This window comes from Strix aluco, chromosome 2, assembly GCF_031877795.1.
Source record: "Strix aluco isolate bStrAlu1 chromosome 2, bStrAlu1.hap1, whole genome shotgun sequence".
In the NCBI taxonomy this organism is placed as follows: Eukaryota; Metazoa; Chordata; class Aves; order Strigiformes; family Strigidae; genus Strix; species Strix aluco.
This window is the reverse complement of record NC_133932.1, coordinates 123,421,082-123,441,935: the sequence shown is the minus strand read 5'-3', so window position 1 is coordinate 123,441,935 and position 20,854 is coordinate 123,421,082. Positions and strand designations below refer to the sequence as shown.

At 36.7% G+C, this 20,854-nt stretch overlaps 1 protein-coding gene across 1 annotated transcript in view; it reads left to right on the top strand.

Moving 5' to 3' along the window:
- ARHGAP42 (Rho GTPase activating protein 42) overlaps positions 1–20,854 on the top strand; it is a 175,770-nt gene that overhangs the window by 99,414 nt on the left and 55,502 nt on the right. The window contains exons 5-6 of the mRNA XM_074816203.1: positions 11,938–12,039; positions 16,489–16,599. Of these exons, the coding sequence (XP_074672304.1) occupies positions 11,938–12,039; positions 16,489–16,599 (213 nt within the window). The remainder of the gene's footprint in view (positions 1–11,937; positions 12,040–16,488; positions 16,600–20,854) is intronic.

Here is a 20,854-nt window from a genome sequence, read left to right as displayed (position 1 = left end):
AGAGGTTTTTTGAAGAGACTAATCTACTTGGGACAGCTCTTTTCATTGTGCAAATGGAGCAAAATTATTTTCTGACTGCAGTTTACTTCCGTTCAGTAACTGTTTCATTCAAAGTTGAGAAACTTTTGGGAAGTTAGCAGGAAAAAAAAAAGAGAACAATCCTAAAAGTTTGTTTCACTCCTAGTGTATTCCTTTAAAAAAACAGAGCAAATACTCAAATCTCATAACTAAAAGTTTATGGACACAGTGATTAAAAACTGTTGGTTCAATCCAGTAACTGCAGGTATTTGTTAGTTAAACCAGTTAATATTATGTGCAAAGTCTTTTAATAAATTCTGTTAAATGCTTTCTTTCTGTTAAGTTAGTATGACTGACTGACTGACTAAAACCAGTTTCTGCACTTTAATAAAATTCTAATTTGCATGCAGAAGAAAACAGATATAAATTAAGGGTATATAAATTAGTTCTCTATTGTAAATAGGAAATGTAACTTAATGTGTTCTGCCATAACATTTAAGAATTAAGGTTTATAATAAATGTGTTAATCACTTGAATTGCTTAAGTGAGTATGCAGTTTTGCCTTTTGTTGGCAAAAAGAACCATTTATTTTTTAGAAAATCTACGGTTAGTAAAACAAACAAAAAACTTAGGTAGCAATTTTCAGCCCTTTTACCGCAAAACAACAAAAGAACATCAAAATTGCAAGAAAACATGGACATTTGCTAATTAAATTAAGGCTTTTTTCTTGCTAATTTAAATCAGCCCACTGTAATCAGTATCACAGGAAGGATTCAGGAGGTTGCATCCTGACCCCGCACAGCTGCTGGAATCCTGCTGGTCTCCTGAGCCATGATTAAAAGTATGAGCAAGGACATTCACCTCCAAACTTAATTTCCAGTTCATGGGGGAACTGAACTTCTTATTGAATGCTTCGAGGCATGGAGGCTTTGGCAAATATTCTCAATTTTAAAAAAAGAAAGAAAGAAAAAAAAAGAAAATAAAGGCTTGTCTCAGTAGGATACAGTAGCTCTACTTGTCTATTATGTCCTTTTTAGCCTTGCTCTCAGCTGCAGCGTGGAGAGGATTACATTCCACGCATGAAAAACAGGTCTCAAGGTTGTTGATGAGACTCTTCAAGAGTCTCAAGGAGGATTTAAGAGAAATATAGGAAGTGGCCAATTGCCTGTGGCACAGAGCAGGACAGGACTTGGAGGAAGCAGAGATTTAGTATTCTGCTCCCTGCACAAGGTGTTGATCTTCATTCAGCTAGTCAAAGGCACCTACTCCCCTGCCCTGCCCTGTGCTCAAAAAAAGACTCCACCCTGAATTTTGGCATCCTTTATCAAAGCAAATTCATCATGTTTTCAGAAAGGCAGCTGCATTCTCTTACCCTACAAGGATTGCTTCAGAGTTGTGCTCATGGATGTGGCATAGTGCCACAGCTGTACCAAACACTTAACACTTAAATCATGATGCTTTTTACATGGGTATAAATTAATCTGTTAATCTTATTGTGTTACATGTTGGGGTTTTCTTCAGCAGTCTTGGGGAAAATGAAGATCTCTTTCTCCATTGCTTCCCTTTCTTCTGTGGTGTATATAGCAGCATAAATATAGATCTATTATGTTTGGGCATTAGTCAGATGATGTTGAGTCTATGGGTCTTTATTTCACACCTATGGCAGAGTTGCATTTTCCATTCTAAATAGAAAATCATTTGATTGGGACACTTGGCTGTATTGCCAGGTTAGTTTCACACTTGGTTTCCCTTGTCCAGTATCTTGTTTTATCTATGCAGCAGGTTCTGCAGGGGCCTGGAAATACACAAACTTGCCCTCTCTTACCATCGTAGCAATTTTGCTTTTGGCAAAGCGAATATCAAATAGCTCTATTCCAAAGTGGATGATAGTGCTCTATTCCAAAGTGGATGATCTATTCACTAGTGGGTGATAGTATCTGGAAAGTACCATTTCTGTACTGTAACAAAAGATGGGTATCATCACTTAAAACTTTAATGTGACTTGGTGTAGATACGGGAGCACCAAGAGCTCCATTTTTCTACCAAATGAACCAGCTTCATTATTTCAGGATCTTTCAGCCTACAGTAGGCACCACAGAACCATTTGTTCCTGTGGAGCTTGCCAAGAAAGATTGGTCTCAGATGGTTGTTTTGATGAGAAGATCATCCCTTCCTAAGAAGTAAACTGAGAGCACTGGTTGAGCTTAACAGCGCCACTGGGGAGGCATGACTCTTCACCCCAAAGTGATAGTTTGTGTTCCTTTATCAGTGTTGTAAGAGGGACTCTGAAAATAGATGCTTTCAAAACAAAACAACTTCTGACATTAATCCCAGACTGTTTCCTTTTTTTTCCTGTCTGTAAACAGCACAACTTCCAGTTGTGTTTATTAATTTAAAAACTTTCTCATAGCATGCTTCAAGTTCTTCCTCAGATCAGCATTGTGGTCCCGTTGCGATGACATGGAAGGTGGTGTGGGACTGTGAGCTGTGCTGAACGTGCTGCTGGTGCACTGAGATCAGCAATGTCATCTGGTTGGTTGGCATAGATGGGACAGAGATTCTCAAAGAGTGTTTTTAAAAAGAAATTACTACTTAATATATTTTCATCTTCTGCTTTTGAGATAAAGCAGTGAGTATGTGACGTTATAAGCTAGTCTGTAGGAATTGCTTTATTTAATGACATTATGTTCTTTGCAGCTTTTTTGCATTTGCTTTGCTTTAAGCACACAAAGGAAAGAAGATAGTTGCTAACCGTGCAAATGAAATGGCCTCTTCGTACACATTTTTCGTTTACTGGCCTGCCAGGACATTCCTGACGTACACTTCATTTGTGAGGGAATCTAGCATGGGAAAGGAGGCATGGAGAACCTGAAGCAGCAGTGTGCCTCCATGAGCGGGAAAGAAAGACGGTGCTGATGGAAGCAACACAGACGAGGAGAGCAGCAACATCAGGTGTGGGATGCCAACAAGGCAGCTGCTCAGGAAGTGGGTGATGGCCACTTAGGGAGAAGTTGGAGGAACGGACAAAGAGAAGCAGCGATGGCAGGAAAAGGGCTAGTGGTGGAGACCAAGGGAAGCTGTTGACTAGTGTAATGCAGTTTTAAAAATTGGATGTTCTTTTTGTATTTGAGAAGTTTACTGCTCTGAATTTTATGATGAAAACAAGCCTTACTGTCAAGTGCAAAGATCATGCTACAGAAGCTGTCGTGCATGTAGCAGCCCGGCACTGTGCTTACACTCCACACCTTTCTTTAGCATCTCTGTGCACTTACATTAGTAACTGTAGAGCCAAGTCTATCTTCTCTGTCCTTAGTATGAGAACTAGAGAATCAAGGACAAACCTTTTTTCACTATTGGAACAGCGCTGGATAACAGGTCAGTATGACTGCTGAACTTGAAAGGCCAACTTCTAGCTGTCTAAACGTGGGTGAGAAGCTGAGAGACTTGTCCCTGCTTAGTCCAGGTGCTGACGTGGAAGATTAGGCAAAAATTGGAGCTGGTTGTGTTCCCCTTCAGTATGATCCATTGTAAATGTTGCTTTTCTTATGTCTGCACAGTCCATGTGTAGCACTGTTTGCATCAAAGAGTCACTACAACCCACCAGACCTATGCAATGGTGTTGTCTTTTCCTGTAAACCTTCTTTTCTTTATGTTTGCCCCACTTTCTCATTTGAACTGAAATGAATTTGATGTGTGTGGAAATGAAGCAGAAACAATAAAAGGCATTGTATTTTATTTTGTTTTAAATGAACTTCAGGAATCTCTGTAAGCTTGTCTTGGAACTAGATAATGAGAATAAAAATACAACTGCTTTCTACTCATGTAGAGAAGCTTTCCTCTCCTGTCTGATTTTATAAGCATTAATGTTAACAGGTTTCCATGGATAGTGTTGCCAGCTCAGTGACTTCAGTGTTCTGAATATTCTAAATCACAACATGTGTCATTGCTGATTGACTTTTGGTTTTGAAGAGTAGCATGCCCCAAATCTGAGTTGGTTTCTTTCCTTCTATCATGTAAGCGATGACTTAGGATTGGGTTGTATCTTCTGTTGTCATTTACTTTCTACTCAGCATGTATAACTATATTGATTTATAACAAATATCTGCATTGCTTATGACATGAGCAGTTTATTTCGTATGACTTTTGATGAAGTAGACAGAGTTAACTGAAGCTTCTTTCTGAATTCTTAAAGAGCATGGGTAACTTTCTTTTTAAAATCATTTAAAGTCACAAGCTTTTGTACAGGAACAGGAGACTTTATTGCAGTTATAAAAAATTTTTGACTTCAGAAAACTATCCTAAACCTGCTTTGGAGAAGAGTTTAAAAAAATCAGTTTCTGCTGTTCTAGAGAGCTTCTTCATATTATTTAAACAGTAACATGCTAGTATGCTAAGTAAGGTATTGCAACAAAAATACTTCATATTTAGTAGACAGCAAAAACAATAAAACTACATTACGTGTGTAGACTTACCAATCCTGCTGTTTGGGCAGGGATTTAACAGATTCCCAGACATCTAGCAGCTACTCCTGGAATCGGCAAATGCCAAATAAACTTGAGACAGCTCTGCAGCTGAATAACAGGGAGTCTAATGTGTCCTGCTTTGCGACCTGCCAGTACTGGCAGTTTTGCGTGTCTTCACAGCAGTGCTGGGAACTTTTAATATTTTTTTCCATTTTAAGAGAGAATTTTTTGGAGAGAAACAAATGACATCCTACACACACATTTGTTCATTTAATAGTAGCTGCTTCTTAATTTGAACAGAATTTTAAATCTCATAGAAATAGTGAAACTTTACTGCTTTTTTTATTAGTCTCCACTGGTAAGTACCTTCTGTCTGCACACATCTGATGGAATTATATAGGGAAGTATTAGGAAATGGCTGTAGGATTCTCCTCTTTCAGGAAACACTTTTGAAAGTACCTGATATTTGGATCCGTCAAGGCATTAGAGAGGGGAAAAAAATTTTTTTTGAGAAGTTTATCAGCCTACAAGTAAATTATCTCTTGCAGAGTTATTCAGTATTTTACAAGATGTGAACTCCATCCTAAACTTAAATTAGTTTTGGATTGTTTAAAGTATGTTTTAGTTTTATGCGTATCTTGCCTGATTTTAATTGAGGTTATTTTTTAAACTGCCAGTTTTTAATATCTGTCTTCATAGCTTTAAGGCTGCTAAACACTCTTGTATTCCAAGTTTATTGCCTTGTTATACTTCATAGTTGCAGTATGTTCTTTTTCTTATAACCATTTGTGTCTTACACCATAATCTTTTCTGGATATTCATGGTTTGCTTATGGTTGTTCTTTTTTAGTAAAAAATTGATTTAAAGATTTGTAGTTGTTAGGACGTTTAATTTTCTACATGATGCAGTCCACTTCAGCTTGGAAGTGTTTTCACTAGCAGTTACGAGTTAACATAAGTAATAATTTATGACTATATTAACCCTATTTGATGTTGAGCAGCAATCATTTCATTATAAACTATGATATAACTTTGTTCCACTTCATATTATTTGCTAACAATACAGAAATGATTCCCTTTAACCTCCTAGCTTTCTCATAGATTTGGAGAAACCCTGTAGCCTCAGAATATGTTAAATTCTGATTGGAGGAGGAGGGAAGGAGTTTTCCTTTTGGAAGATCTCTTTTGGCCTTATCTTGAACTGTGAGCATTGACATAACAAATCAAAATCTCTACCAAAAAGAAGTCCCCCCCCCCCCCATCCAGACATCTATCAAAATGCAGTCTGATGCCTATGATAATTTCAATTTTATTAAAACCAAACAAAACCCATCCCCCACTCCCACCAACCACCTCCATGAGAATTCTAAGCAAAACCTCAGGCAAAACAAAATGGAAGGTGAATTTATTTCTTTCCTCCTCAGCAGAGTTGTGAGACTCTGAGATCTCACATTTTCCAGGAAATCCATAGGATCTGAGCTCAAATTAGTCTTCCCAAGACTAAGTTTAGTTTATTTTCTAGCCTACTTTTCTTTGTCCTACTACTTAGTAAAAGAGGATCCGCCAAATTTACAACTCTAAACAGATTCCAGTAACTTTGTAGAAATACATTTTGAATTTGTGTTTGGAAGATAATGAAGAAGGTGGCTTTGAAAAATATATCTGAAGTCTAAAATTCCAGCAGTGAACCATCTCCAGTGTGTTATTATATCAACATTTTTGCAGTTGTCAAAGAGAAAGAAAGGGGATGTGGCTTTATTGATCTCTATGGAGTTCAACATTGCCTTCAGTTTCTTCCACTGACAAATGTGTCTGACTTGATCTATATTTGAGTCTTACTATTGCATTTCTGTGCAAGTTTCTACAGTTTCTGCATCTCAGCTTGAGTTGGTGAGAAAAATATGTACTAATTTTGGGTGGGGAAAAAAAAGAAATCATCACAGCCATGTTTCACAATGTTCACTTGTTTCTTAATTAAGTAAGGGATTCTCACTGAGATTTTTTTCTCCAAATAGTTTCTTTGCAATGTTTTCTATTTTCATTTCCTTTCTTGATCCTTTTAAAATCACCTCTTACAAAACATGTTTATTTTATGGTTGCACAAGGATATTGTTATTGAAAATGAATCTGAACTAAATGTGCAGGGTTTTTTTGTTTTAAAGATTAGCGTGTTAATGTTTAAATGTGATTTCTGGGACAAACAGAGTAAAAATATTTTAGGTAGGGACAGATGTAAGATTAGCTAAGATATGTTGTTAGATAAGTATAGCACCAAAAGTCATTGCAACTAGAAAAAATGGGAAGAAATGAGAAGGATGGCAAAGACTCTTTATGAAAAATAAAGAGAAATACTTTATATAATAATTCTGAAGCTACATGTGACAATTTGGGCATAAAATACTGCGCGCAAAGTAATGGCAAACTTAGACCAGTAAAAAAAAATAAATCTGATTTCCTGATGTTCCTACTGGAAAAGATAAGTTAGCTTCAAAGTATAATAACTCTGTTTTACATCCAAAAATACAACTTGTGGTTAAAATTTGTAGAAATCGTGCCAGCAATTCATTACATGTATGTGATTAGTTACAGCATGGAATCAAAATCTTTCTGAACAGGAAAAAAATTATCTGATTCAATTGAGTCAGATAATTTTTAATTGATGTCTGATCTTTTCAAGCCATAAAACAAGAGGTATAGGAGAACATCTTTTGAGTTATACTTCTAACTGGCACATCTGTAATTAGTGGTATGTTGAGCAAAATATATTTCTGAAAAGAGAACTTTCTCTTCTTGGAGATTGTCTAATCAGTTTAGACGTAAAGCTATGGAGGAAAACTAAGCGGAGAGAGCAAAACCAGGAATTAAACCTGGATCCAGTATTACCTCATAACTTGACTCTGTCGAGAGGATACTGGAAGTTAGTAAGACTCCATTACATGCTAGAAGCTGAGCGTTTGGTTAAGGGCTTTTCTAATGGAGTTGTTAGAAATTTGAAGCATTTAAAACTGTAAATATTTTTTAACTGATTTAAGGCTTAGTGACCTGACACACCAAGAATGGTTAAACAACTATAGAAAGACATGTACAGTGTTTAGAGTCTGTGCAACTTGGTCTATACAAAAGGTATTGATGACTTACACATCAGTGTAAAATACGTAGAGGATTAGTATTTTGTATTTTCTCTTTTTCTGTGTTTAGATTTTTTAGTGCATCCTCTTAATTATCTTGTGGTTTTTTATACGTTCTTGCCGATATTTTGACAGAAATGATTGATAAGTTTCCAGGGCAAGGAGAAAGAATGAGGATTACTTGCAGGAAGGATGTGCAAGGAAGAAGGGTAGCTGGAGGCTGAAGGGAGTAAGAGACATAGTGCAGAGATCAGGAATAGCATCTTCCTATTGGCCATGTTATGCTTTGTGTCATGGCTGGTGCTGTCTGTTCTGGTAACAGTACAGTATGAGCTTTCTTATCCATCTTTTTTCTCTCTGGGGTTTGATCCAATGTGGAATCCAGAGGCAGAAGCAATCCTCTGTCTCCTAAGCTTTGAGGAGACAGTTTTGCATGGAAACTTTCTTTGTAAACCTCCTGGCATGTGCAAAAGCAGGATTCTCAGTCTCACAGGCACAGATTGCTGGGACCAGGATTCAGATGATTAATTTGGGCAGCAGCTGTGTCTAAGAAAGTGTTTTGAGGGTTGCAGAAGAAAAGGCTAAAGCTGGAATGAGGTAAGTCTGTGACTCCACTTAGGATGCGCCTGTGTGCTGTGAGTCACCGACTGAGTGTGCGAGGTGAGAGTTGTCTTGGCATAAACTGAAGTGTTTCTTCTCTTCCAGAAAATGAATCACCTGCTTCTGAGTGTGTCTTTTTTTGTTAATGTCTATGAAATAAACAGTTTGCAGAGGCTTCAGTACACTAAAATATGTGGTTTTTCTGACATAGCAGAGGACCTTTCAAGCAAAGGAACTCACCTGTTGGGACCAGTATTTTTTAGACTTTTCCCAGAAACATGTCGTGAGTGATACGTACAGTGCCAGAAACATTGTCCTTCTGGCACTGCAGCCTTATTACCAGAAGTATCACTGAGTAAAAACACAAATGCAGTCAAAACTGTCAAGTGATCTTTATTCTCAGTCTGCTTCTGTTTATTCTCCTTACTTTGTCCGCTTCTAGTTTTGAAGGGAGAAATTTTGTTGTGTTAAAATCTGGAAAAAAAGGAAGATGTTAACAGGATGTGCTGCCCCTGGAGACACTGTGCTTGGGCCAGAAATTGTCCTGCTATCAAGGAAATTCCAAACTGTTATTTTCTCTTTAACTTAACTCATGTAGAAGCTGTGAAGGTAGTGGTTGAGCGGATCTGTTACAGCAGAGAGGTGCGGTCTAGGAGGGGACCGGCACTACTGGCAGAAGACCGAGAGAGCCTTCAGATTCTGTGTATCCTCACAGGTGGTGCCACAGAGATCTTCATGAAGCTTCACGTGGGATACAAGATGCCTTGCAATCACAATTAGTTTATTTGAAATTTTTTTTCTTGTTCTTGGGTGAGTTGTATCTGTTTAGATGTGATCATTTACTTCCTGTGTTTTCCTTTTTACATATAAAGAGAATAAGTAATGTGATATTCACAGGTTTTAGTGTAGATGTTAGCACAAATTATAAGCTGCTGGATTTGGTACATTGGGAAACACATTAGATATGTAAATGGATCCTTCTTGGCATTGACGTGCATTTGATGTGCTCTGTGATAGAAGAGGAGCTATTTCAGGTGGCCAAGTCCCATTTTCATACCTTTCTCTTTGGCTCTCACCAAGCAGATTAGACTTCAGACTTCTTTGCAACTATTGTTAGTAAAGATAACGTTAATGTGAGCTCAGGTGGCTGACCAGACTTCAGATCATCCGTCACCTGTTTATCAACTTATTTCTGAGACAAATAGTTCATGAGGCAAGAGGAATACCTACTGCTCATATCATCAATCTATTAGGGAAGGAATTGGTGCTGACCTGGCTGGGCTGGATGATTCCCAGTCTGATACAGGGAATTCTGCAGGAGTTTTGCCCGTGGCTCCATGTCTCATTCCTTCAGTCTTGCCTCTGAGGCAGCAAAGAGAAGCACAGCGTCAAGCCCAGATGTGCAGCATATGTCATCTGCACCCAGGCCTCATTGTCAAAGGCCATGGCAAGTTACTTTCTGAAGTAGATGGCCTCCTGGACAGTGTATCCACCATTGAACTCCAGCAGCTTCTGACCAAAGGCTTCAATATTGCGATCAGACTGAGTCCTCTCTCACCTTTGTGACATGGAAAAAAAATTAAAAAGTAATTTCTCTTTGTGATTTTCATTGCATCAGTTGAGTTTGCCCTTGACTTGGGCATTTCCTCAAGGTGGTGACTTTGCCTCCTGTGTCACCTGGATTTTATTTTTATTATTATTTTCAAATAATCCAGTTAATTTTTTTTTGTCCAGCACCTTAACACCATTGTCTCAGAAGATAAGACAGTATGCAACTAACTGCACCTTGTATTCAAAAGATACGTATCTGTGGTGTGTGGTCAACTAAACTGAATTTCTGTTTGTGACTAAAGGAGATGTTGAAATACTCAGGTTGCTCTTGCTTGATCATAAAGACCTGGCACTTCAGTATTCCCCAATAAAACTGTGGCTGTAGAACTAACCCATGATTTCAGTCCCATGAAAGTTGATTTTTTTGGCTAATCGGTCATTTGGCAAGTCCTGCCTTCTTCTTCTCTCTTTCTTTTAAGAACGTGATTGGAAGATAATTCATATATCTTCTTTTCTCTTGCTAGGCAAAATACAAGCTTTTTTATTTTTTCCTTTTTGCCTTTTTTTACTTATATCTGCATAGCTGCAATTAAATACAGAAGGCATTGGGAATTTTTCTGTATTGTTAATTAATATTTTGTGGGTCAAGTGCCTTCTTTTCCTTATGATGTCTTTTGAAGATATTGTGAGGTGATGAGAACATTAAAATTGTGCATATTTTTCATACTAAATATATTTTAACTTTTTGCAGGATAGAAAGTATTTGATGTGGTTTATAACCTAGTATAATTACCACTGTGAACTTTAGTCACTGGAGCTAATCAGTAAGGGGTTTGTTGTTACAGCTGGTTAATAAGTTTTCATTCATGACGTTAAATTCTTCCTTCCATTTCTTATTTCTCTGACTGACCTGACTTTCCCATGATATGGCAAAGAAAAACAGGGTGGTGCTACAATGCAGGCTAGTTATTTGGTTTTGTATATAACAATTTCCAGGGAGAAAGGGGTTGGGAAAAGAATCACTACCGTTCCAAAGATGATCTGATGTTACTGAATTATGTCCGCTAATTAGTTTTTCCACCATTAATACCTTTTGCACATGTGTAAGTAGAACTAGTCATCTTGAGTTTTCTTTGTTTTCTCAAAATATTCCACTTGTTAATCATTAGAAGGAATCATTAGGACTTATCTAAGATTGTAAAAGTCACTGGCAGAGAGTTCCTCTTAATTAGAGGATATATAATTTTATAATTAAAAATTATTTTTTTAACATTAATAATGACTCTGATGGGATATTTATTTTAATACCTTCTCCTATTTCCTGAAATTTTACACTTCTTGAAAGATAGAAAATCTTTTGAGAAAGCTGTCTTTTTCTTAGATTTTGGGTTTAAATTTCAGAATAGATGATTTTAAAAATTTTGAAGTATAAATTCTAAATTAGATTACAGAGAATAAGCTGTTTCTTAATTTACTCGTGGTGGTAGCTTTCTTTTGCATTATCGTGTATTAAAGTAATCTTGTGGTAGAAGTGTGAGGATAGTCTGCACATGATGGGAAAAACTTAAGAGGAGTGGGAAAGGAAAAAGGCAGGATAACTGTTTTAAATGAGACAAGCTTAAATATTCAGACACATCAAAACATTATTGGAAACAGAGTTTTGGACCGGTTTCCTTTTGCAACCAATTCCTTTTCGTTGTGCTTTTCCATCATCCTCATATTTTAAGAATGAGGGTGGAAAATAAGCATATTAGTCTTAAATGCAAAAGATAGGCCTATATCATCATCATATTTGTTATACTCACCTACCTCTTCCACAATGTTTTTATTCAGCAGAGACAGTGTGACAGGCAGGTACATCTATAAATCTTGGGAAAGATTATTTTTCATTAAAAGTCCGCTTAACAAGATACCACCTACCTAAAACCTCATGTATTTATTATGGGAAACTATGTGAGTGTGTTGTATAGGTTTATTATTTATGGAAAAAATCCTGCTTAATATTGCATTTAATAACTGAATCAGTCCTCCTAGGCCCAATTCAGATTTGAACCCTAAAAATGTAGGAACCAACAAAAATGGCTTTATAACCAGGCATATTTTGGCACCTATTCTTTTTTTTAAAGTTAGCTGTGATATTTAGTCAGATACTTTACTTGGCAATGTTTTGTTTTTCAGGATGGGAAGAAGAAGTTTGACAAGGAAAGTGAGAAGTATTATTCCATCCTAGAGAAACACTTAAATTTATCAGCAAAGAAGAAAGAATCTCATTTGCAAGATGTAAGCACTAAACACAGTATTACCCATTTTCACATTTACATAGAGATCATAACAAACTGGTTCTCTTCACGACATGCTGTATTTTGTTAATGTGAAATTGTGGTGATTTCTTGTAGTCACGCTTGTTGTGAATATAAATTCCTGAGTAGGATTAATATGACCCTAATAAGAGTTAAATATTTTAACAAGGCTCATGTCCAACATTGTGTACATCAAGTACAGCTAATGTTTATTGGTTGCAACAACAGAATTATGTTAAATAAAAATGTGATCTTTATAAGGTATATGTGAAAGTCAATTAATTACTTGCTTTTTTTTTGCTACTTAATTTGTTGCTTGATGAAGTTATGCTTGTGTTTCACATAAATATTAATCTGGAAGACTGAACTGAGATCACTTTAATGATGCTTTTTTATGCTTCTGTTTTCCTCTTTTTCACCTTATTCTGAGATTGCAGCATCATGCCCTGAAACTGTATCCACAACTTCAGCTTTGAAGAGTCTGTATGACTAATTCTTTTCTGTTAAAAAAAACAAACCATGAAAACGTCTAGTTTAACAGGAGGATTTCAGGGGTTTTCAGTATGCTGGTAGAAATAATTATGATTTTTCTTTGAGGCAAATTACAGTAAAACCAGCAATTTGATATCAATGACACCTTGGGATTTGTGCCAAAAAATTATTTTGATGGGATTACTCTTGTCACAGTGACTCTTAACATGGGTATTAGTTTGCAGATGGAGTTTTCACAGATGTGACCATCACTCCGTCACAAATTGTAGGATTTTTTTTTTATGTTTACCAATAATACAATTAGAATTAAATGACGCTTAGCAATTCAAAATTTGTAATAATTTTTATATTCCTGAATTGCTATTGTTCTGTCTATAATAATCAGTCTAGATAAGATATTAATTATGTAGGATTAGTTAATTGTTCCACTTTTATGTCAAAGTTTTACATCTTTCACTTTTCTTAAATGATCTGTGTATTGATGCAGCAGTTCTGTTAGAGGCTAAGCACCAGCTGAGAAAAAAATAAATCAATTTCTTATCAAAATGTGGAAAAATGAATGTAAGCACCAATTTACTCTAGAATAGAAATAAAATATAAAATGAAATAAAATATTTTACTCTTGAGACATAAGAATAATTACAGTCTAAAAACAGCAACTGAAGTGAAAAGTAACAACTGTGAATATAATAAACTGTGGTAGAATAACAATGGATTTGGCTCAAGTATATAAACTAATGGAAAACCAGAATAAATTTTTCCACTGTGTCCTTAAGTAACATCTCTGGATTTAAAAATCTTGTAACCGAGGCTGATGTTTTTTGCTTTTCTGGATGCCCCATTTGTAAAGCTCCTAAGGCATAACTTGTCATTTCTGCCTTCCCGGTTTTATGCAGCTATAGGTATGCTGAATCAGCAGCACAGACCCACCATAAGTAGAAGGTACAATAGCAGAGCAGTACTAAAAATGTTAACCAGAGAGACTTTTGGCCTGTATCTGTATCATAAATAAAAGGAGGCCAAGCACCAGTTCCTGGCCCGACATGTTGATTCACATCCAGAGTGGTTCAGGTGAGCCCCATGGGTAGCCGATCGCTCCAGGACAGGGTTCGCTGGAGCAGCCCACAGCAGAGCCAGAGCACGAGCAAAGAACCAAGCGGTACTGGCGACTGGGGTTTAGTGCTCCCTGCAAGTGAAGGGAACACCTTGCCTCAGGCTGACCTCATGCATTTAGTGAAATGGGAATACCATTTTTCGACTGCTACTGTCACACTGAAAAATATTACTCCTTTTTTAACCCACTGTTTCTTTGAATTGTTGAAGTTTCTTGGTACCCCATCACATTATGTGGGTTAAAGAGTACTGGGATGAGCAAAGAGTAGTTCTTGTACCATATTGGGCTGTTTTACATATCTCACTTGAGTGCAATTGAGAGCACCTTAATTGGGCTTCTAAAGTTTGATGGTCTGAACGTATTCTATAGAGAGTGGTTTGCATATATTCACCTAATTGAAATGTGTTGGATATTTTAAGAGCCTGCAAGACTGCTTATGCAGTTTACATAGATGATTAGACTTTTCTCCTTTAGCATCAGAAAGCAACTTCATGATACTGTCTTTTCACTGTCTACTGAAGTCCACAGTGGAGCAGAAAATAGTCAGAATTGAGGGATATGAAAAAGTTAATTAACTCATGATTTTATTTCTCTGAAATCTGTTCCAGAGTCATACATAAATACAGAGCAAAGGCTTCAGTCTCCAAGCTTATGTGAAGTTCTGGTATACATTTTAGTGATATCCTACATCAATGAAAATATTACTCAGTATAACTAGATATTATGCAAGACTCAAACTCATATCTATCAAATCTTTTTTTTTTTTTTTTATGTGCAGTTTGAAGTCATAGAAAATCATGTGAAAATCCTTTCAGCTTTTGAAACTTTAAAATCACTTTCAAAGTGATTCTTACAAATCTAAATCCTCGGTGTTCACACAAATTCATAAGCTTCTACAGAAGGTATATTTTGGAAATGATGATTTAGTCCCCATACACTAGTGGTGATTATGGCCTTAATTTAGGAGCCCATCCATATTTGAGATGGCACTTGGTTGTCATAAGTATCATTACAACTACAATCTGCTTAAATGCTGTTCAGAATAGAGATGGATTTAATTAGGTGTTTAAATACTTTTTCTGAGTCAAAGCCTGAAAGAGCTCATTTCTGAAACTAGATTCTATTATTTGCTTACAGTTAAATGTGAGAGCTGAGGTCTGTCTCAAGTGCTTATTGATGGCGCTTGTGTGAGCGAGGGCTTGCTGGATCATGTCCCAGAGTGGTGGCACCTGGTTCTGTTCAGCTATGCAGCATTGCTTTTATGATATATTTTTTGCAAAATAAAACTGGTAACAGAGTATCAGAGAAAACAGTAGCCAAACACATTATATGAACGGCACGTGGCAGAGTTAATTCTCTGGTAAAGCACTTGATTGCTGGAGTTGAGTGCGTGATTTCTGCTTCTTAGTATTAGTTTGTGTACTTCATTTCCTGGTTAGTTTTTACAGGTGTGGGAAGGAAATGCTAGTACTGATTCATTTGAAACATATCATTGGCACCCATGCTTTGAAGAAGTGTTAGGGCAGTGTGCTAGGGAAGTGGATCAATATCGTTAAGAGTCTGTGCGGCCAAATCACGATAGTAGCATGTCCTTGACTAAAGAAGCAGTGATAATGATATATGGTGCTACTAGTGATCAAGTCCTGCCTGAAGGAAAACACTGACTTTTTGCATTTGTACTGTTAAAAGTACTAAACCTCTTTTATGATATGTTTGCTGGTTTAGTGTTTGCTGTCAAGGAAGGACAACATCTAGCTTTTTCAGTTTTCCCATATTTGTTGTTTCTAATGCCAGAATTGAACTAGAAAATAAACAGAAGTGTACTGCTCTATTTTAACTGCCTTACATCAGAAATAGCTGAACTAGTCTTACTGATATTGTCAATACTTGATAAAATTTCTTTTTGACCTAAGAATAAAACCTAACTAATGCAGCCCAAAAGGGATTTGCTTGAGAAAATGGTTTGTTACAAAGAAGGATTCATTAAAATGGAGTCTGTATCTCTTCTTTAAGCATTATCCACATACTACACTGCTCGACTGTTAGGTCCCTCTCCCATGGCTTGTTTAAATTGAGGATAAAAGCCTATTACTCTATCAGCTGATAAGAGTTAATTCTTTAGCTGTTTATGCAGAAGACACTGTTTTGGTACTGTATCTTCATGTCGGGTGGTATTATTCAGGCACTTTTGACAAGTATTGCCTTGTAGTTGTGACATTGGAAAATTAAAACATGAAAAATAATTGATTTATGAGGTTAAGGACTTAAATATGTTTAAGTTTCAAGAGTATGTGACTCATACTTTGAAATTGTAATTTGCAAGATGTTGTTGTTAAAGACAGTCTATTTAAAAAAGAAAATACCTTCTTGGGAAGGTATTTGAAGCTGAGAAATAGATACGATTTCACTTAATGTGATACTCAAACATTTCAATAGAAATCATTATCTTTTTGTCCCTCCTTAATTCCTATCCTAATCTCTTCTATTTCTTTTTCTAAACTTGCCATATACCAGAGACAGAGTTCCTGCTGCCACCTTTCTGTATTTTGCTCCAGGCTCTCCTAAAAACTAAAATATTAAAGTGCAAAAAGGAAGCAGAAACCAAAAAGGAGTGGGGAAAAGGCATGAGGCTGAAATGTGTAGCGTTAGCTTCTTAAACTTGCATTTAGGTATTTTAAGTAGGTATTCTAATTTTCAGGAAGAAAACTGAACCCCATGAAACTTGTAAATAATGTTATGGAAGATCTGTTTGTTAATGACAAAATCTGTTTTTAAAGCAATCATGAGAACAAATTAACGTCTATATTTCATTTTGTCTTTTAGGCAGATACACAGATTGACAGAGAACATCAAAACTTTTATGAAGCATCACTAGAATATGTTTTTAAAATTCAAGAAGTACAAGAGAAAAAGAAATTTGAATTTGTAGAACCTGTAAGTTTTATGTTTTATTTTCTTCTGAATACATGCATTTAAAGCTGAAAATTAAATTTAAAATATTTATTTTTGCTCCCTTTTTAAATTGTGATTGCAGGTTTTTGTATATAGATGGACATTAAGACCTTGGCTTGGGCACTTCATGTGTTTATTAAAGGATTATATAAGAGTACCATATCTACTGTGAAGTGAAATGTCTGATGGCTTGGAGTGTGCATAACGTTTTAATGGGACAACATGTAATGCTGTGTCTGTGCAACACATAATGGACGTTTCCTAATACCATGGTTTCATGGCTGAAATTTTGAGCCAGTTTTTGGATTTAAACATTCCATGTAGGCAGTACACACATATGTTTTTCCAAGTTATATATGAAATGAAGTGAAAAATCAGTTTTTCTATAGGATAGGTAAGTTTATTTTTTTTGTTGGTGGAGTCATTTGTCTTTAGTTTACTTTGCACATAAAAGCAAGCATATGTTGATGCCATAAAAGAGGAAGATAAAGCTGTGTTTCAAAGTCCATATTTAGATCTGGGATTTTCTCCTGGACCATGCTTCTGCCCTCCATCCCTAACTATCTTCTGGGTCAGTCAGTACCAAAAGCTGCTTCATTATGATGTGCTAGTATATTTCTGTCATATTAGTAGTATTACTACCGTTCATGTCATACAGGACTAGCTTGCCAATTGCCTTATTTAGTTTGTACCTGTAGCCCTTGACAGAACTTCCAATGTCATCTGTCCCTTCCCATTAAGCATACTGAACATAGCAGAGCATCAGTTGTGAAAGAGGAACATGACAGGTATAACTTTTTCTCTCTCCACATCGTCTTCCAGCTCCCTTGTAACTAACCGAAGCAGCACTCTTTGACTGTGAAACAGGTTGAATTACATCTCTAACACCCAATGTCACCAAGAAGAGCTTCTCAGATGCCTCCTTTCCATGAGATGAGAATGTATTATATAGTGAATGTTTGACATTGATGCAAACTAATGAACCTGGATTCAGCAAGCAGTACTTAGAGAAATCCTATCTTTACAGCTGCCAAATCTTAGAGACTAAAACTTTGCTCGGATTCCTAAATAAGAACATTTTTTTACTTGTCACAGATTAATCCAGAGTGTGTCTCTGTCTACTTCTACAAAACTGGAAAAATCTAGCAATCTTGACTTAGCTCTGACCCTGGTATAGGAGACTTTATGCTCCTTTAAAGTAATAGAAAATTTCTGTATTGAGAAGACTTTGTACATCAGGAAATATTATTGTGCAATTACATATAGTTAAAATAGGGCATCTTTCATCCTATGTGCTAGACAGAGAGGAAAAATAAATTTTATTTTATATATTTTAGCTGGAGATACTGAGCGTTATCCTTTTGACCAGGAGCTGTCCCAACACTGTCAGCCATCACAGCAGCAGCTATGAATTACCAAAATGAAAGAGCAATTTATCAATTCATCAGTGCTGATACTGAGTAAGCAAGCAGGGGAGGTTACTGGTAAACTCAGTCTTGTGGACGTGGGTATTTTTGTCACCAGGTATACACATCCAGTAGGTAAAATCTACTTTTGAGTGGATCATTTGCCATCCTGTGTCAGATCAGTAGGCATTTTAGCCTGGTATGCTGTTTCTTGCACATAGGTCATTACTTGATGTTCCAGAGGAAGGTACAGGAAATACTCTGATGACTGAGTAATGATAGCCCTTGCAGGCAGTGTCTTCTGGCTCCAGGTGTGAATTTTTTATAATCAATCTGAATATAAATGGAGCTTAAATTATAACGTCAGTTATAAGATTTTGAACCTTCAAAATTCTTAATTTTTTGTTTCTAGTTTGTTGCATACAACATGCTAGAATAAAAAGCATTCACTAAACCCCATAAGGCAAAGTATGCCAAGTGAATTATAATACACAGTCTTCAAAATAGGCTTTCTAAAATTGCAGAGTTCCTGTAAGTGATGTTGGAAGTATGAGCACATCCTCCTACATGCAAGTAGGTAAGGACAAAGACTAGCACTTTAAAATCACATGTCAAAAGAATTGCCATATTACTCATTCTCCTCTGTGGGCTCTACAGATGTTCAGATGCTAGAAGATGCCTGGTGGTGTGTCTGTATAGACATTCCTCCTCAGGAGCTCTGCTGGTTGTGGGGCACTCTAGTGCGTGTGCTGCTTTTGTCTCTGATTTATCAGCTCAGTGTCATGTCTCCATGTAATTCTTAGTCTGATGTGTTAGTAACAGACTCTTTGAAGGAGAGTTTAACAAAATGAAAGAAAGGCTGTTAGTGCAGTGAAGGAGGAAACTGGGGTGCCCATGTGGAAGAACGGTAAGTTCATGACATCAGAACAGAACTTCAAAAGCAAACGATCTGCTGGAGCTCTTTCCAAGATCTTCAGTTTGTCTGTGCCAAAAGATAAGGATGGTCTGGGAAACCAGAGTGGGAGAACTATTCTAGCAAAAATTGCCAGGTGGGTTACACCTAAGACAGTAGGACAGTAGAAGTTGGTAAGAGTGGAGTTATGTTCCTTCCTGGAGGAGAGTGGGGAGAGATTTTAAGGTACAAAATGCTAATGACTCATTGAATAGAGGATTATAATATTTAGAGTAGACTTTTGCAGCTGCTCCACAGGTCCTGGGTTTCTCTGCTGTTCTCTGCATCTTGTTTCAAGGTGTTGCTAATGTGTACTAATGTGAGTAACTGACAGATGCCTATTTATGATCCTCCTAGATCTTGATTGTATCCAAGGAAGAAAAAAACCCTAAAGCTTTTCATACAGATTTAAACAATTTAAACAATTTAAACTTTTTCTCAAGGATAAATTAGTGTTAAGATTTACTTTACAACAAATTAAACAAGAAAGCAAAGACAGTGACAATAATCTGTCATCCTAGCTTTGCCCTTGTGGGCCCAGAGAATCTAGTCCAAATCAGTGACGCTTTCTGAGGATGTTATGCTTGTCAAGAGGAATACAAACACCATCTTAGAGCTCCACTTTGTCCCTCAGCGATGCCAGGACTTCCTTGGCCTGTGGAAATCAGGGCACAGAGTTCATAAGCAGTAAACTATCTGAAATGTGAGGAGTGGTCCATTAAATGTCACAAAACCCCAGAAGTGTTTTTTTAAAGAGAAAAAAAAACACCCATCAACAAACCCTGCTTGTAATTGCATGAGACTTCACTGTGGATGTTAAACTCAATTTCCCCTTTCTTGGATTTTCTACATTATTAACTACATTCACTTTAATCTGATGAATAAGTGCTATCTACTTATAAATAAATGAAACCAGGGAGACAGGGACTTCTGGCTGATGTGCTGCAGGCCAAAGGTTAAATTCCTCCCCTATCCAAAACCTAAGTACAGTCTTCTTCCTGTGAGAATGAAATGACCAGGCAGACTTGAGGTCACCAGCTCTACATAAAAATAAATAAAGTCTCAAGAAGTAGTTGGATTTTGTTTCAGGTTCTGTGTTGAAATCCTTGTGGCACTAGGGTAGTGAATAGCGTTATATTACTGAGTTCAGACCTCGCTCTTTATTGATGTGACCGATTAAATACTCAGAATGAGGTAACTATAAGGCACTTGTGGAAAATAAAAATTGTTGATATGAAAACATCAGGCATTGTATGTGATGTTTGGTGAAACAAGTCACCTCTTTATATTTGAAGACCACCTTGAAAATACAATTCAGTAAACCTTTTTTGAAAGAAAAAAGGACTGGTTTTCTTTATTATTTAGTACAAATATCTTTAAAATGATAAGCCTGCCTTTAGCAGTGGTACCACTTCTAACACCAGCAGCAAGAAAACCCCACTGTGAACATAAGCTTAGGGCAAAGTCCTTGGCTTCTGTATCTCTTCCGTGCAGTGCTATGGCTGTACCTGTCCTGATAGGAGTGGTTGTGAAGATGCGTTAACAGCACAGGCCTGTTGGGTACAGGGTGTTTTCTAGTGGCACATACATAGAAGCAAATACCATCCTCGGTGACAGTTGTTTCAACACAGAACTTGAATAGGCTGGTCTAGGGCTTGCATAAAATAAGTATATTTTTACTTTTATTCCTATTTTTCTAAGTGCTCAGAGAGTATTTGACCAAGAGAATCACAGGGCCAGATCCTCTGCAGTGCACAACTGCCAGAATACCTGAGGTGTACTTTAACTAAAATGCATTCAGAATTTTCTCAGGTTTTTTTGCTGCTATTTTTTTGCTTTCTGATAAATTCAGCTTTGCTGCCATCTTGTGTTAAATATT